The sequence below is a fragment of the Ascaphus truei genome, chromosome 18 (assembly GCF_040206685.1).
Source record: "Ascaphus truei isolate aAscTru1 chromosome 18, aAscTru1.hap1, whole genome shotgun sequence".
Lineage (NCBI taxonomy): Eukaryota > Metazoa > Chordata > Amphibia > Anura > Ascaphidae > Ascaphus > Ascaphus truei.
This window is the reverse complement of record NC_134500.1, coordinates 34,753,848-34,772,366: the sequence shown is the minus strand read 5'-3', so window position 1 is coordinate 34,772,366 and position 18,519 is coordinate 34,753,848. Positions and strand designations below refer to the sequence as shown.

The 18,519-nt window shown below is 51.3% G+C and overlaps 1 protein-coding gene across 2 annotated transcripts in view; it reads left to right on the top strand.

The window, feature by feature from the left end:
* The first annotated feature begins 1,499 nt into the window (after positions 1–1,499).
* IDH3A (isocitrate dehydrogenase (NAD(+)) 3 catalytic subunit alpha) overlaps positions 1,500–18,519 on the top strand; it is a 29,517-nt gene continuing 12,497 nt past the window's right edge. Inside the window, exons 1-7 of one of the 2 annotated variants that reach the window (XM_075576087.1) lie at positions 1,500–1,518; positions 7,987–8,101; positions 10,003–10,190; positions 10,525–10,658; positions 11,780–11,882; positions 12,604–12,668; positions 13,233–13,317. In XM_075576087.1, the coding sequence (XP_075432202.1) occupies positions 8,047–8,101; positions 10,003–10,190; positions 10,525–10,658; positions 11,780–11,882; positions 12,604–12,668; positions 13,233–13,317 (630 nt within the window). In that variant the 5' untranslated portion in view covers positions 1,500–1,518; positions 7,987–8,046. Of the gene's footprint in view, positions 1,519–7,986; positions 8,102–10,002; positions 10,191–10,524; positions 10,659–11,779; positions 11,883–12,603; positions 12,669–13,232; positions 13,318–18,519 lie in introns of those variants that run through there. The other variant, XM_075576088.1, reaches the window with a different exon arrangement.

Sequence of the window (18,519 nt, the reverse complement as noted above, 5' to 3'; positions counted from 1 at the left end):
TATGGTCCGGCTGATCTCATGGTTATGGGGTGTGGATGTTAGGGGGTGTTAGCGGGGCGTATGGTCTGTCTGATCTCATGGTTATAGGGTGTGGATGTTAGGGGGTGTTAGCGGGGCGTATGGTCCGGCTGATCTCATGGTTTGGGGGTGTGGATGTTGGGGGGTGTTAGCGGGGCGTATGGTCCGGCTGATCTCATGGTTTGGGGGTGTGGATGTTGGGGGGTGTTAGCGGGGCGTATGGTCCGGCTGATCTTATGGTTTGGGGGTGTGGATGTTAGGGGGTGTTAGCGGGGCGTATGGTCCGGCTGATCTCATGGTTTGGGGGTGTGGGTGTTAGGGGGTGTTAGCGGGGCGTATGGTCCGGTTGATCTCATGTTTTGGGGGTGTGGATGTTAGGGGGTGTTAGCGGGGCGTTTGGTCCGGTTGATCTCATGGTTTGGGGGTGTGGGTGTTAGGGGGTGTTAGCGGGGCGTATGGTCTGGCTGATCTCATGGTTATAGGGTGTGGATGTTAGGGGGTGTTAGCGGGGCGTATGGTCCGGCTGATCTCATGGTTATAGGGTGTGGATGTTAGGGGGTGTTAGCGGGGCGTATGGTCCGGCTGATCTCATGGTTTGGGGGTGTGGGTGTTAGGGGGTGTTAGCGGGGCGTATGGTCCGGCTGATCTCATGGTTTGGGGGTGTGGATGTTACGGGGTGTTAGCGTGGCGTATGGTCCGGCTGATCTCATGCTTTGGGGGTGTGGGTGTTAGGGGGTGTTAGCGGGGCGTATGGTCCGGCTGATCTCATGGTTTGGGGGTGTGGGTGTTAGGGGGTGATAGCGGGGCGTATGGTCTGGCTGATCTCATGGTTTGGGGGTGTGGATGTTAGGGGGTGTTAGCGGGGCGTATGGTCCGGCTGATCTCATGGTTTGGGGGTGTGGGTGTTAGGGGGTGTTAGCGGGGCGTATGGTCCGGCTGATCTCATGGTTTGGGGGTGTGGGTGTTAGGGGGTGTTAGCGGGGCGTATGGTCCGGCTGATCTCATGGTTTGGGGGTGTGGATGTTGGGGGGTGTTAGCGGGGCGTATGTTCTTTCTGATCTCATGGTTTGGGGGTGTGGATGTTGGGGTATGTTAGCGTGGTGTATGGTCCGGCTGATCTCATGGTTATGGGGTGTGGGTGTTAGGGGGTGTTAGCGGGGTGTATGGTCCGGCTGATCTCATGGTTTGGGGGTGTGGATGTTAGGGGGTGTTAGCGTGGCGTTCGGTCCCAATAAGATCATGTCACATTTATTTATATACTCCCTTCAGTGACCTAATGACGTACATCATGAAACGTCCGTGTCCCCCCCCCCCCCCCTCCCCGAGGCCTTTAAGACACCCGTGCGCCATTTGCTATTTTCCGTAGCGGAGGTTGGCGCTCTCATACAGTGCCGATCGCGGACTGCACTGAATGGGGGTGGTGGACGGAGGAGGAGAGATCAGTGATTGTGTCGGAGAGCGGTCACGTGATGAACCAGTGCTGCAGGGCACGTGGCCACGGTTAGTTTAAATAATACATGATTAAATACATTCAATAGTTATCCGGGGCTTTTAAAGATGGCTGCCACTAAATGGCAATCCTGTCCGAATCACTACACTGGACAGGATTGTTCCCTGATTGAGGTGTGACCCCGTAACCACCGCCACGTGAATGCCACGTGAGTGGGATGTGCTGTAAATTTAGATTTGGTAACTACACCTGGAAAGGGTTAAACTTGTCAGCAGACATTAGGAATGAAAGATGTGTTGCATTGCTGAGTGCTTTCGTTGCCTTGCAGTATTGTTAAAGGGGACAAACTTTAATTGGATGGTGTTTAATTCTCAGTGTATAATTCTGTGTCTATATTTAAAGTAAGTACTACAGGGAGCACATACTTACACACATGTAATACACTGAGATGTAGGGTGTGTTTTATGTGCGTACGTATGGCGTGTGTGTGCACACAGTAGTGTGTGTTTTATGTGCGTACGTATGGCGCGTGTGTGTGCGCACACAATAGTATGTGTTTTATGTGCGTACGTATGGCGTGTGTGCGCACACAGTAGTGTGTGTTTTATGTGCGTATGTATGGCGCGTGTGCGCACACAGTAGTGTGTGTTTTATGTGCGTACGTATGACGCGTGTGTGCGCACACAGTAGTGTGTGTTTTATGTGCGTATGTATGGCGTGTGTGATCACACAGTAGTGTGTGTTTTATGTGCGTATGTATGGCGCGTGTGTGCGCACACAGTAGTGTGTGTTTTATGTGCGTACGTATGGCGCGTGTGCGCACACAGTAGTGTGTGTTTTATGTGCGTACGTATGGCGCGTGTGTGCGCACACAGTAGTGTGTGTTTTATGTGCGTACGTATGGCGCGTGTGTGCGCACACAGTAGTGTGTGTTTTATGTGCGTACGTATGGCGTGTGTGTGCGCACACAGTAGTGTGTGTTTTATGTGCGTACGTATGGCGCGTGTGTGCGCACACAGTAGTGTGTGTTTTATGTGCGTACGTATGGCGCGTGTGTGCGCACACAGTAGTGTGTGTTTTATGTGCGTACGTATGGCGCGTGTGTGCGCACACAGTAGTGTGTGTTTTACACTACCGACACACTTTATTGAAGTGTGGTCGGTACCGCAAGCCGGGAAATCTCCCGGCTTGCTAGTGGCCGCCCCTCGGCGTGCCGCGCGTCATAGACGCGCGGTCACGCGTCATCGGGAGCGTGCGCCCGCTGCACGCGTGTCCAGGGGCTCCCCGAGGGAGCCCTGGTGTCCCGCGATCGCGGGACAGCGGCAGGGGGTTCCGGGGGACCCGGCGGACCCGGCAGCGGTAGGGAGAGCGCCCCGATCGGAGGGCGCTCTTCCGCTGCTTCGGCGTGCGCCCGTCACACTCGGGCGCGCGCCAGGCTACTGCTGCGGCACAGAACGGGCAAATGCTCGAATAAACTGTGCCGCAGCAGTATGTGCGTACGTATGGCGCGTGTGTGCGCACACAGTAGTGTGTGTTTTATGTGCGTACGTATGGCGCGTGTGTGCGCACACAGTAGTGTGTTTTATGTGCGTACGTATGGCGTGTGTGTGCGCACACACAGTAGTGTGTTTTATGTGCGTACGTATGGCGCGTGTGTGCGCACACAGTAGTGTGTGTTTTATGTGCGTACGTATGGCGCGTGTGTGTGCACACAGTAGTGTGTGTTTTATGTGCGTTGTTTTATGTGCGTACGTATGGCGCGTGTGTGCGCACACACAGTAGTGTGTGTTTTATGTGCGTACGTATGGCGCGTGTGCGCACACAGTAGTGTGTGTTTTATGTGCGTACGTATGGCGTGTGTGCGCACAAAGTAGTGTGTGTTTTATGTGCGTACGTATGGCGCGTGTGTGCGCACACAGTAGTGTGTGTTTTATGTGCGTACGTATGGCGCGTGTGCGCACACAGTAGTGTGTGTTTTATGTGCGTACGTATGGCGTGTGTGCGCACAAAGTAGTGTGTGTTTTATGTGCGTACGTATGGCGGGTGTGTGCGCACACAGTAGTGTGTGTTTTATGTGCGTACGTATGGCGTGTGTGTGCGCACACAGTAGTGTGTGTTTTATGTGCGTACGTATGGCGTGTGTGCGCACACAGTAGTGTGTGTTTTATGTGCGTACGTATGGCGTGTGTGCGCACACAGTAGTGTGTGTTTTATGTGCGTACGTATGGCGCGTGTGTGCGCACACAGTAGTGTGTGTTTTATGTGCTTATGTATGGCGCGTGTGTGCGCACACACAGTAGTGTGTGTTTTATGTGCGTACGTATGGCGCGTGTGTGCGCACACAGTAGTGTGTGTGTTATGTGCGTACGTATGGCGTGTGTGTGCGCACACAGTAGTGTGTGTTTTATATGCGTATGTATGGCGCGTGTGCGCACACAGTAGTGTGTGTTTTATGTGCGTACGTATGGCGCGTGTGTGTGCACACAGTAGTGTGTGTTTTATGTGCGTACGTATGGCGCGTGTGTGTGTGCACACAGTAGTGTGTGTTTTATGTGCGTACGTATGACGCGTGTGTGCGCACACAGTAGTGTGTGTTTTATGTGCGTACGTATGGCGCGTGTGTGTGCACACAGTAGTGTGTGTTTTATGTGCGTTGTTTTATGTGCGTACGTATGGCGCGTGTGTGCGCACACACAGTAGTGTGTGTTTTATGTGCGTACGTATGGCGCGTGTGCGCACACAGTAGTGTGTGTTTTATGTGCGTACGTATGGCGTGTGTGCGCACAAAGTAGTGTGTGTTTTATGTGCGTACGTATGGCGCGTGTGTGCGCACACAGTAGTGTGTGTTTTATGTGCGTACGTATGGCGCGTGTGTGCGCACACAGTAGTGTGTGTTTTATGTGCGTACGTATGGCGCGTGTGTGCGCACACAGTAGTGTGTTGTATGTGCGTACGTATGGCGTGTGTGTGCGCACACAGTAGTGTGTGTTTTATGTGCGTACGTATGGCGCGTGTGTGCGCACACAGTAGTGTGTTGTATGTGCGTACGTATGGCGCGTGTGTGCGCACACAGTAGTGTGTGTTTTATGTGCGTACGTATGGCGCGTGTGTGTGCACACAGTAGTGTGTGTTTTATGTGCGTACGTATGGCGTGTGTGCGCACACAGTAGTGTGTGTTTTATGTGCGTACGTATGGCGCGTGTGTGCGCACACAGTAGTGTGTGTTTTATGTGCGTATGTATGGCGCGTGTGTGCGCACACAGTAGTGTGTGTTTTATGTGCGTACGTATGGCGCGTGTGTGCGCACACAGTAGTGTGTGTTTTATGTGCGTACGTATGGCGCGTGTGTGCGCACACAGTAGTGTGTGTTTTATGTGCGTACGTATGGCGCGTGTGTGCGCACACAGTAGTGTGTGTTTTATGTGCGTACGTATGGCGCGTGTGTGTGCGCACACAGTAGTGTGTGTGTTATGTGCGTACGTATGGCGTGTGTGTGCGCACACAGTAGTGTGTGTTTTATATGCGTATGTATGGCGCGTGTGCGCACACAATAGTGTGTGTTTTATGTGCGTACGTATGGCGCGTGTGTGTGCACACAGTAGTGTGTGTTTTATGTGCGTACGTATGGCGCGTGTGTGTGTGCACACAGTAGTGTGTGTTTTATGTGCGTACGTATGGCGCGTGTGTGCGCACACAGTAGAGTGTGTTTTATGTGCGTACGTATGGCGCGTGTGTGCGCACACAGTAGTGTGTGTTTTATGTGCGTACATATGGCGCGTGTGTGCGCACACAGTAGTGTGTGTTTTATGTGCGTACGTATGGCGTGTGTGCGCACACAGTAGTGTGTGTTTTATGTGCGTATGTATGGCGTGTGTGCGCACACAGTAGTGTGTGTTTTATGTGCGTATGTATGGCGTGTGTGCGCACACAGTAGTGTGTGTTTTATGTGCGTACGTATGGCGTGTGTGCGCACACAGTAGTGTGTGTTTTATGTGCGTATGTATGGCGTGTGTGCGCACACAGTAGTGTGTGTTTTATGTGCGTACGTATGGCGCGTGTGTGCGCACACAGTAGTGTGTGTTTTATGTGCGTACATATGGCGTGTGTGCGTACACAGTAGTGTGTGTTTTATGTGCGTACGTATGGCGTGTGTGCGCACACACAGTAGTGTGTGTTTTATGTGCGTACGTATGGCGTGTGTGCGCACACACAGTAGTGTGTGTTTTATGAGCGTACGTATGGCGCGTGTGTGCGCACACAGTAATGTGTGTTTTATGTGCGTACGTATGGCGCGTGTGTGTGCGCACACAGTAGTGTGTGTGTTATGTGCGTACGTATGGCGTGTGTGCGCACACACAGTAGTGTGTGTTTTATGTGCGTACGTATGGCGCGTGTGCGCACACACAGTAGTGTGTGTTTTATGTGCGTACGTATGGCGCGTGTGTGCGCACACACAGTAGTGTGTGTTTTATGTGCGTATCTATGGCGCGTGTGTGCGCACACAGTAGTGTGTGTTTTATGTGCGTATGTATGGCGCGTGTGTGCGCACACAGTAGTGTGTGTTTTATGTGCGTACGTATGGCGCGTGTGTGCGCACACAGTAGTGTGTGTTTTATGTGCGTACGTATAGCGCGTGTGTGCGCACACAGTAGTGTGTGTTTTATGTGCGTACGTATGGCGCGTGTGTGCGCACACAGTAGTGTGTGTTTTATGTGCGTACGTATGGCGCGTGTGGGCGCACACAGTAGTGTGTGTTTTATGTGCGTACGTATGGCGCGTGTGTGCGCACACAGTAGTGTGTGTTTTATGTGCGTACGTATGGCGCGTGTGTGCGCACACAGTAGTGTGTGTTTTATGTGCGTACGTATGGCGCGTGTGTGCGCACACAGTAGTGTGTGTTTTATGTGCGTACGTATGGCGCGTGTGTGCGCACACAGTAGTGTGTGTTTTATGTGCGTACGTATGGCGTGTGCGCGCACACAGTAGTGTGTGTTTTATGTGCGTACGTATGGCGCGTGTGTGTGCTCACAGTAGTGTGTGTTTTATGTGCGTACGTATGGCGCGTGTGTGTGCACACAGTAGTGTGTGTTTTATGTGCGTACGTATGGCGCGTGTGTGCGCACACAGTAGTGTGTGTTTTATGTGCGTACGTACGGCGTGTGTGCGCACACAGTAGTGTGTGTTTTATGTGCGTACGTATGGCGCGTGTGCGCACACAGTAGTGTGTGTTTTATGTGCGTACGTATGGCGCGTGTGCGCACACAGTAGTGTGTGTGTTATGTGCGTACGTATGGCGCGTGTGCGCACACAGTAGTGTGTTTTATGTGCGTACGTATGGCGCGTGTGTGTGCACACAGTAGTGTGTGTTTTATGTGCGTACGTATTTCGCGTGTGTGTGCACACAGTAGTGTGTGTTTTATGTGTGTACGTATGGCGCGTGTGTGCGCACACAGTAGTGTGTGTTTTATGTGCGTACGTATGGCGTGTGTGCGCACAGTAGTGTGTTGTATGTGCGTACGTATGGCGCGTGTGCGCACACAGTAGTGTGTGTTGTATGTGCGTACGTATGGCGCGTGTGCGCACACAGTAGTGTGTGTTTTATGTGCGTACGTATGGCGCGTGTGTGTGCACACAGTAGTGTGTGTGTTTTATGTGCGTACGTACGGCGTGTGTGCGCACACAGTAGTGTGTGTTTTATGTGCGTACGTATGGCGCGTGTGCGCACACAGTAGTGTGTGTTTTATGTGCGTACTTATTTCGCGTGTGTGTGTGCACACAGTAGTGTGTGTTTTATGTGTGTACGTATGGCGCGTGTGTGCGCACACAGTAGTGTGTGTGTGTTATGTGCGTACGTATGGCGCGTGTGCGCACACAGTAGTGTGTTTTATGTGCGTGTGTGCACACAGTAGTGTGTGTTTTATGTGCGTACGTATTTCGCGTGTGTGTGCACACAGTAGTGTGTGTTTTATGTGTGTACGTATGGCGCGTGTGTGCGCACACAGTAGTGTGTGTTTTATGTGCGTACGTATGGCGTGTGTGCGCACAGTAGTGTGTTGTATGTGCGTACGTATGGCGCGTGTGTGTGCGCACACAGTAGTGTGTGTTGTATGTGCGTACGTATGGCGCGTGTGCGCACACAGTAGTGTGTGTTGTATGTGCGTACGTATGGCGCGTGTGTGCGCACACAGTAGTGTGTGTTTTATGTGCGTACGTATGGCGCGTGTGCGCACACAGTAGTGTGTGTTGTATGTGCGTACGTATGGCGCGTGTGTGCGCACACAGTAGTGTGTGTTTTATGTGCGTACGTATGGCGCGTGTGCGCACACAGTAGTGTGTGTTGTATGTGCGTACGTATGGCGCGTGTGTGCGCACACTGTAGTGTGTGTTTTATGTGCGTACGTATGGCGCGTGTGCGCACACAGTAGTGTGTGTTGTATGTGCGTACGTATGGCGCGTGTGCGCACACAGTAGGGAGTGTGGCTGCGCCCCATACTAACCCGTGCGATGTCCCTGTGCAGGCTCCTATACAGTGGGAGGAAAGAAATGTCACGGCCATTAAGGGACCCGGAGGGAAGTGGATGATTCCACCTGAAGCCAAAGAATCCATGGATAAAAACAAGATGGGGCTGAAAGGTAGAGACGTGTGTGTCTGTGTGTCACTGACAGGGAGAGATAGGTGTGTGTGTGTCACTGACAGGGAGAGACACAGATATGTACGTGTGTGTGTGTGAGACTGACAGGGAGAGACACAGATATGTACGTGTGTGTGTGTGAGACTGACAGGGAGAGACACAGATATGTACGTGTGTGTGTGTGTCTGACACGGAGAGACACAGGTGTGTGTGTGTGTGTGTGTGTGTGTGTGTGTGTGACAGAGAGACACAGATATGTACGTGTGTGTGTGTGTGTGTGTGAGACTGACAGGGAGAGACACAGATATGTACGTGTGTGTGTGTGAGACTGACAGGGAGAGACACAGATATGTACGTGTGTGAGACTGACAGGGAGAGACAGATATGTACGTGTGTGTGTATGTGTGAGACTAACAGAGAGACGTGTGTGTGTGTGTGTGTGTGTGTGTGTGTGTGTGTGTGTGTGTGTGTGTGTGTGTGTGTGTGTGTGTGTGTGTGGTAGAGTAGTTGGTGGGGAAAAGGGGAGGGGGGGGAAAAGTGGGTAAGGAGAGGGAAAATCCTGCTCAGCTCAAAATAGAGCTATCGGGCTATCAGGGTGAAACATATGCGTGTGGGAGAAAGGGGACAAGAACCCTATGTGATGCACTCAACCCTACTGAATGAAAATAATAAACTTTTAATAGTATAATGGAATAATGCAAACATAAAAAATATATATAATATATTTAAAACCTAAAAGATGTACTATAAAATTCTGGTGTGAAATCACCCTAAATGACCAGGTGGTATGGTGACTAGTGTGATACACAGTAGAATAGGTATACAGTTGTATCTCACAACACTTGAATGATAATTGGTCAAAGGATAGACACTTAATATAATCCTGTGAGGAATGAGTATGTGAAGTGGTCTATCTGAGCAAGTGGTGTGATGCACAGAAAGCTGGGTGCATTGGTAATGTGACACTGTGTTGCAATGCTACAATGTTGCACATAGCATTGCTACATTCACAGACAAACCAAATGCAGTCCCAGGCAGAGAGAGACCCCTGTGATTGTGAGACAGGGGGAGGCGTTGCTACAAGGTCAGTGCAGGTAAGTCTGTCCTAATGGCCAATCCGATTCAACAGGGCATGAGAAGACCCCAAACTAATTACATACACTCACGATTTAATAATATTGGCAGACGCTTCCTGTGAGGTGATCACAGCTCTTGGTGCATATGCGGTGGGCCCTAATCAGTGTGGATAAAAGACCTAATAGTCCCTGTCACTGGCTAGTGAGATCCACATCTGTGGCCCACATCAAGGTATTATCCTATTCTAAAGAGCGGAGGCAAACTCCTGTGAGTTTGTCAGTACATCAGACGTCGCTGTGACGTCATCCTGACGCGAGTTTCGTTCCTAAGCAAGGGAACTTCTTCCGGGGAGGGGAGGCGCCCTGAACAGACCTGCCTTATATACCTTATGGTTGCCATGAAACGCTGGTGACGTAGTTGAGGGGGAGGCTCCTCTTTTACCCAATATTGTCAGCACGGCCCGTGGTATTGAATCGCCATGTAAGGTCTGTAGCCAGGGGGTCCTCATGGCTAAAAATAAATGTAATTGTTAAAAAATAAAGCTAATGCTCGCAAAATGACTGATATATTTTTTATGTTTGCATTATTCCATTATACTATTAAGTTTATTATTTTCATTCAGTAGGGTTGAGTGCATCACATAGGGTTCTTGTCCCCTGTCTGGTAGAGTGACAGATATATGTACGTGTGTATGTGTGTATCTCACTGACGGGTAGAGAGACACACTGAGGTGTGTGTCACTTAAAGGTGCCGTCCCTCCTAGGACACACACTGACCCGGTGACCCGGTTTATGGGATGCACGTTACATTCTGTGCCCCCCGCAGGACCCCTGAAGACGCCCATCGCTGCTGGACACCCCTCCATGAACCTACTGCTGCGCAAAACCTTTGACCTGTACGCCAACGTGCGCCCCTGCGTCTCCATCGAGGGGTACAAGACCCCCTACACCGACGTCGACCTGGTCACGATCCGGGAGAACACGGAGGGGGAATACAGTGGGATCGAACACGTGGTGCGTGAAAACGTGGCGTCAGGCACCAATTTCTTCATTAATAATGCTAATTAACGCATTCATTCTAGTTATTAGGATGTCGTATGTAGATTATATTGCGTTGTGATGGGCACAGAAGGGGCACTTGCAGAATTAGAGTGTAAGCCTTGTGGGTAAGCTCCACGTGGTGCATCATAACGGCACTAATCGCTTTATTGATTAGAAGGCTCAGTAATAACGCCTGGTGTTTGAAGTGGGAGGCCCCTGCACGATGCAGTTCCTTGGGGACTCCTGAACATTAGACTGCAAGCTCTTTGGGACGGGCCGTGAATTCGTGGCACATGATTTTTTTCAGATCGTGGACGGCGTGGTGCAGAGCATCAAGCTGATCACCGAGGCGGCAAGCCACCGGATCGCCGAGTTCGCCTTTGAGTACGCCAGGAATAACCAGCGGAGCACCGTGACCGCCGTCCACAAAGCGAATATCATGTGAGTACCGCGGGCGGCGGGTGAGGATGGGAGAGCGCACGGGACCGGCGGGTGAGGATGGGAGAGTGCACAGGGTACCGGTGGGTGAGGATGGGAGAGCGCTCGGGACCGGCGGGTGAGAACGGGAGAGTGCGCAGGGACTTGGCGGGTTAGAAAGGGAGAGCGCACAGGGGTCCGGCGGGTGAGGAGAGAGCACACGGGCCCGGAGGGTGAGAACGGGAGAGCGCACAGGGGATGGCGGGTGAGGGCAGTACCGGGAAAGCGCACAGGGGACCGGTGGGTTCGGACGGTACCGGGAGGTTGTTAAACCCCCTTTGAGTGCCGGCCTTAAAGCAAGGCGGTTTGCCTTGGGCCCGGCGCTCCATCCTCTCCTATCTTCGGTCGGCGCCGGAATCCAACTTCCACTGGACAGAAGAGGGGAGAGCTGGGGGTTCCCAGGCCGGCACACCGCAGCGTGCGTTGCGTGAATATGTTGTGTGCGTGTGTAGGGGGTTGTTAGAGGGGTCTTACCTTCTCAGGGGCGGCAGCATCTCCCCCTCCTCCTGCAGCCTCGTATTGTCATGACAACGCAGCGTCTAATACCGCCATGCCGCCGGAGGAGGGGCAACGCTTCCAGCATGCCGACCTTGGGCCCCGCAAGAGGAAAGGACGGCCCAGACTCGGTGGCCACATCTGGGGACAGGCCCTCCGGGGGCCCAAGGACATAGTGACCGCGTCATGGGGACAGGTTGTCCGATGGGGCCCCAGAACGAAGTGACCACATCATGGGGACAGGCCCGACGGGGGCACAAGGACGTAGTGACCACGTCATGGGGACAGGCCCTACGATGGGGTTTGACCCTCCATGCTCAATGGCCAGTGAGACGGTATGGTCCCTCCTCTTCCGTTTCCTCCAAAATGGCTGATGGGGTCTCATGACCGCACTGGGGCACGCAGGTTCCACAACCCCTCCGGCTGAAATCTGATGGCCGTTGATGTTCCTATAAACAGCAATAGGATCCGCTCCTTCCGCCAGTACAATCTATAAAAGGATTGGGGTGTGTGATGGGGTGTGTGATGGGGTGACAGTGGAGCGAGATTTCTCCCAGTATAATTCGGTGACCCCCTTTCTCTCTCTTCAGGCGAATGTCCGACGGGCTTTTCCTGAAGAAATGCCGCGAAGTTGCGGAAAACTATAAAGACATCAAGTTTAATGAGATGTACCTGGATACAGTGTGTCTCAACGTAAGCGCCTCACAGGCGTCTAACCCTATCCTGTACAGGAATATTACTGCAACTACTCGGCTTTAAATCAACGCGCTCTCTAACTGCTCCCCTAACCGCTCTCTAACTGCTCCCCTAACCGCTCTCTAACTGCTCCCCTAACCACTCTCTCACTGCTCCCCTAACCGCTCTCTAACTGCTCCCCTAACCGCTCTCTAACTGCTCCCCTAACCGCTCTCTAACTGCTCCCCTAACCGCTCTCTAACTGCTCCCCTAACCGCTCTCTAACTGCTCCCCTAACCGCTCTCTAACTGCTCCCCTAACCGCTCTCTAACTGCTCCCCTAACCGCTCTCTAACTGCTCCCCTAACCGCTCTCTAACTGCTCCCCTAACCGCTCTCTAACTGCTCCCCTAACCGCTCTCTAACTGCTCCCCTAACCGCTCTCTAACTGCTCCCCTAACCGCTCTCTAACTGCTCCCCTAACCGCTCTCTAACTGCTCCGCTAACCGCTCTCTAACTGCTCCGCTAACCGCTCTAATTCCCCCGCTAACTGCTCCTATAACTCCTCCCCTTAATTCTGCTCCTATAATCTCTCCCTATAACTCCTCCCCCTTGCTGCTCATAAATCTCCTCCCCTAACTGCTCCCTTGAATCTCTCCCTATAACGCCTCCCCTAACTGCTCCTATAACTGCGCTGTGACCTCATCCCCTAGAATTAACCCTTGTGTTTCTCTTCCACAGATGGTTCAAGATCCCACCCATTTTGACGTGCTTGTAATGCCAAACCTGTACGGCGATATCTTGAGGTAATCGGGCGCTAAACAAGGGACAGTAAATATTCCCGACTCCCCCGCGCTCCCCCTTTCCCCCGGCGCTCCCCCTCCCTGCCCCCGCGCTCCCCCTCCCTGCCCCTGCGCTCCCCCTCCCTGCCCTCCCTTTCAGCTCATAGTTTTATTGTCCTGTGTGTAACCTATGTTACATCAACAAATAAGATGAGGTGAATTTTCTTCCAGGTGTAGTTTCCCAGGTGTTGTCTGGAAGAAAATTCACCTCATCTTATTTGTTGATGTAACATTCCACTACCAGGACTGACATTTCATCCAGGACTGTCTTTTGATATGGTACTGTAATCATCATCACCACACTTTGCGCCGGGGACATTCTTTGTATTTGGATTGTTATTTGGATTTGAACGATCTATTGTTTATTGCCCCCTTGGCTGCATTTGTATTTACACTTAAGTCACTAATTTGGTGTAATCACATATAATCTATTCATTCACTTGGATCAAGCGCTGATCGAGAGTTTTTTAGTTAGTATTGTATTTCACTCCTGTGTGTAACCTGGGGGTTTTCTGTTTGTCGTTAAAGTGACCTGTGTGCGGGTCTGATCGGAGGCCTGGGAGTCACACCCAGCGGGAATATCGGGGCCAACGGGGTCGCAATCTTCGAATCGGTAAATCGTCTGATCGGTACTTCCATACTGCTGCTCCCCCCCCCCCCACCCCCCCACGGGATGTAGTGATTCAGAAACTGACCCGACAAGTAGCCCCTTATCATTCATTGTTTTTTTTTTTTTTGTTTCAATTTTTTTATTTAGGCAGTTATAACAGTCAACATATTTTCTATGACAGTCCATTTGTGGCCTAACACAATTTTTAACATACATAGGCGGCACATTTTATTTGAGTGCGGCTAGCTCCGCAAGCCTGGGGATGCCCCGGCATGCTAGCCGCACGCCCTCGCGCGGTCACGCGTCATCGGGAGCCTGCGCCCCCTGCACGCGCGTCCAGGGCTCCCCGAGGGAGCCCTGGTGTCCCGCGATGTGGGGGACGGCGGCAGGGGGTTCCGGCGGACCCGGCAGCGGGAGGGAGAAAGCCCCGATCGGTGGGCGCTCCTCCGCTGCTTCGGCGTGCGCCCGGCACCCTCCGGCGCGCGCCAGGTTACTGCTGCGGCCGAGAACAGGCAAATGCTCGAATAAACTCGGCCGCAGCAGTATTAAAGAAAAGTCTCGGCGTCCCCCTGTTCCTCCAGGGTCTGTCGGGGTGACGCGAGAGTTGAAATAGAAAAGGGAAGAGCAGGAGGGGAAAAGAGCGGAGGGGGGGGGAGTAGTTGTACCACCCCCTCTCCTTGGCATGTGCATTTAGTCTCCGTCACCCATTGTGGCTCTTACTTCTATCCTTAAGTGGCGTTCCTGTGTGTCAGGGCCATTCTAGTGAACCACGGGTCCCAAATATTGTAGAAGGCCGTGGTGGACCGTTTCAGAAACGCTGACAGCCTCTCCATTTCCTTTACTTCGTTAATTCTATTTATTACTGTCTGCTTGGAGGGGGGGGACACTTTCTTCCAGGCGGCTGCCACCGCACATCTCGCCGCAGTGAGAATAAAGGAGATCAATTTGCCTGTTGGTCGGTCCAGTGTTTCTAGGGGCCTGGCCAATAGGTAGGTCAGCGGTTCAACCGGGATTGTGAGGTCTGTGACCTCTTTTATAAGATTGTGTATAGTTTCCCAGTGTTTCTGAATTTCTGGACATGACCACCAGATGTGGGCCATGTCCCCCTTTTGACCGCAGCCTCTCCAGCACAGATCCGAGGCCAGGGGGTAGATTTGGTTAATTTTGGCTGGGGTGAGATACCAGCGAAACATTATTTTATATATATTCTCCTTTATTGTGGTACATATGGAAGTTCCTGAAGCTGTTTCCCAAATACTTTCCCAGTCCTCTCGGTCTATAACGATGTCCAATTCTGCTGCCCAATGCAGCATATAGTCATGTGTGGGGGCTTCTGAGGCCCTCTCCAGTTCTGCACAGATTTGAGTTATTAGACCTTTCTGATGGCCAGACTCCCTGCAGAGCCTCTCAAAGCCAGTGAGAGGGGGAAATTTCAACGTTGGGGATAATGTTTGGGTAAAGTGCCGAATTTGTAGGTATTTGAAGACATTCAGCCCTACTATCTCATATTTGGTTTGCAAGTTTTGGTAGCTCAGGAACTCCCCGAAGCTCAGGAGGTCGACAATTGCTCAAATATTTTTGGTTTCAAATTGATCGAATTGTCTGGGCTCACATCCAGGTGGAAATTTTGGGTTTTTGTAGATTGGTGTGAGTTGGGAGCGAGGTGTCGTGAGCTTAAATTTATATCTGCATTTCATCCAGGTCTCCCAAGTGTGTCTCATCGGGCCTAGTTTGAATTTGTTGCTTAGCATGTCTTCCCTGCTCATGGACTAAAGGCAAGCTGGTAGTGAAGGCATCCCGGCATAGTGTGTTTCTATACCTAGCCAACAGTATTGTTTTGGGCTAGCGTTCCATACCACTACTTGCCGTAGTTGTGCGGCCAGGTAGTATCTTGTTACGTCTGGAACTCCTAGTCCTCCTCTCCCCCTTGAGGCCAAAAGAACCGTTTTGCGCCCCCCATTGTTTTTTTTTTTTTAAGTAAATACAGGTCTCCACGTAAGGGGCATCGCAACACTTTACAGTCAGTATGAGAACTATTACTATTAATGTGTTACACCGGAGACAGGAAATGCCAGACTTATAATAATATCTGGATAGGCCTGCAATGTGCTGTGTTAGGAGAGGTAGGATAGGCCTGCAATGTGCTGTGTTAGAAGAGGTAGGATAGGCCTGCAATGTGCTGTGTTAGGTGAGGCAGGATAGGCCTGCAATGTGCTGTGTTAGAAGAGGTAGGATAGGCCTGCAATGTGCTGTGTTATGAGAGGTAGGATATGCCTGCAATGTGCTGTTAGGAGAGGTAGGATAGGCCTGTAATGTGTGTGTTAGGAGAGGTAGGATATGCCTGCAATGTGCTGTGTTAGGAGAGGTAGGATAGGCCTGTAATGTGTGTGTTAGGAGAGGTAGGATATGCCTGCAATGTGCTGTGTTAGGAGAGGTAGGATAGGCCTGCAATGTGCTGTTAGAAAAGGTAGGATATGCCTGCAATGTGCTGTGTTAGGTGAGGTAGGATAGGCCTGCAATGTGCTGTGTTAGGTGAGGTAGGATAGGCCTGCAATGTGCTGTTAGAAGAGGTAGGATAGGCCTGCAATGTGCTGTGTTAGAAGAGGTAGGATAGGCCTGCAATGTGCTGTGTTAGGAGAGGTAGGATAGGCCTGCAATGTGCTGTGTTAGAAGAGGTAGGATAGGCCTGCAATGTGCTGAGGTAGGAGAGGCCTGCAATGTGCTGTTAGAAAAGGTAGGATAAGCCTGCAATGTGCTGTTAGAAGAGGTAGGATAGGCCTGCAATGTGCTGTGTTAGAAGAGGTAGGACAGGCCTGTGATGTGCTGTGTTAGGAGAGGTATGATAGGCCTGCAATGTGCTGTTAGAAAAGGTCATGCTCCAAGGAGCTTGCAATCTATAGGCAGGGTAAGTTGAAACATTGGGTACAGGGGATGAGAGGGTTGGTGAATTTCAGAAGCTATAGAGCAGCTGTGATATTACCGAACGGCAGCAAACTCTGTGTCCAGGACATACTTGAAAACGAGAGGTAACTCTCAATGTATTACTTCCTGGTAAAATATTTTATAAATAAATAACAGCGACGCCCTTTGACAGTCCTTCGGCTAACGCCTTTGGGGCGACTCGGGTGGTGTGTTCCAGCGATATTTTGCTAGAAATGTGAATAGCCCCGTCCAGACAACAAATGCAGATGGGGGAAGGTGACAAATTCCAGGTTTTTCACGCTGTGCCAGTTCTTTCTTGATTAAATGAAACCTGTCTCCGCTGGTTTAGGTGAGAGGCGCAGTGATGGGGGAGCATGGTGGGGAGATCTCTTTTGGGAGCCGCTTCTCACTGGAGGGGTCACAGACGGGGGGGGGGGGGGGGGGGGCTCGGTTGTTACCGCAGCAGAAAATGATTGTTCTTTAAAGGCGGATTCCCACACAGTGAGTTTCATTTCTCTGGCGCGTCTGAACGGGGAATTTTGTCAGTCGGGTGTTTTTTCTTTCCCCTTATCTTTATAAACCCCTTAGGGTTTTAGGCAAGGGGTTAAGGTTAGGTTTATATGGGTATGGGGCTACGGTTAGGCACGTTATATAGCGCCGCGCAAGGATTTTTAGTTGGCTGACGTCAGCCTTTCTATAGAAGGGCACGGCAGGGAGAGGGGAGCCGACAGGGAGCGGCGAAAATGAGGAAAATCATCTTTTCGCGCCGCTGCATGCGCTCAAATGTGTGCGTGCGTGTGTGTGCGTGTGTGCGTGTGTGTGTGTCTGCACAAGTCTAATCATTTTTTTTCTTTTTACTAATGTTTTTTTTTTAATAAATAATAAATTACACACACACATACACACACACACACACACACACACACACACACACACATACATATACACAAACACACACACCCATATACATACACATACACACACACACACACACACACACACACACACACACACACACACATACATACATACATACATACATACATACATACATACATACATACATACATACACACACATACATATACACATAAACACACACACCCATATACATACACTAACATATACATACACATACATACACACATATACACATAAACACACACACCCATATACACACACATAAACATACACACACATACATATAAAACATAAACGCACACAAACACACTCAACACTGTATACACTCAACACAGTATATTCACTAAAAGCATGCGGCACGTGCACACGCGTTCGCATAGGCACGCGCGGCCGCATGCTGTATATAACAGCACTAAGGGGTAAAGGGTTAGGGTTTTGTGGGTAAAGGGGTTAGGGTTTTATGGGTAAGGGGTTAAGGTTAGGTTTTATGGGTAAGGGGTTAAGGTTAGGTTTTATGGGTAAGGGGTTAAAGTTAAATTTTATGGGTAAGGGGTTAAAGTTAGGTTTTATGGGTAAGGGGTTAAGGTTAGGTTTTATGGGTAAGGGGTTAAAGTTAGGTTTTATGGGTAAGGGGTTAGGGTTTTATGGATTAGGGGTTAAGGTTTGAGGTTTTTAGGGGATACATTAACTGAGGTGAAATGGTACGGGTCCTTATGGACTCGGTAGCCACAGTTTGCTCGGATCTGTATTATGAAGCTTGGGAGCGGCTTTCAAACCAGATCCAGGCAGAAACAACCTACAGAGAGAGCCCAAAAGCAGTGAGGAGGGATCATATCTCATATAGCCAGGTGCTCGCTGCTGTGACATAGCCAGGTGCTCGCTGCGGTGACATAGCCAGGTGCTCGCTGCTGTGACATAGCCAGGTGCTCGCTGCTGTGACATAGCCAGGTGCTCGCTGCGGTGACATAGCCAGGTGCTCGCTGCGGTGACATAGCCAGGTGCTCGCTGCTGTGACATAGCCATGTGCTCGCTGCTGTGACATAGCCAGGTGCTCGCTGCTGTGACATAGCCAGGTGCTCGCTGCTGCGACATAGCCAGGTGCTCGCTGCTGTGACATAGCCAGGTGCTCGCTGCTGTGACATAGCCAGGTGCTCGCTGCTGTGACATAGCCAGGTGCTCGCCGCTGTGACATAGCCAGGTGCTCGCCGCTGTGACATGGCCAGGTGCTCGCCGCTGTGACATAGCCAGGTGCTCGCCGCTGTGACATAGCCAGGTGCTCGCTGCTGTGACATAGCCAGGTGCTCGCTGCTGTGACATAGCCAGGTGCTCGCTGCTGTGACATAGCCAGGTGCTCGCTGTGAC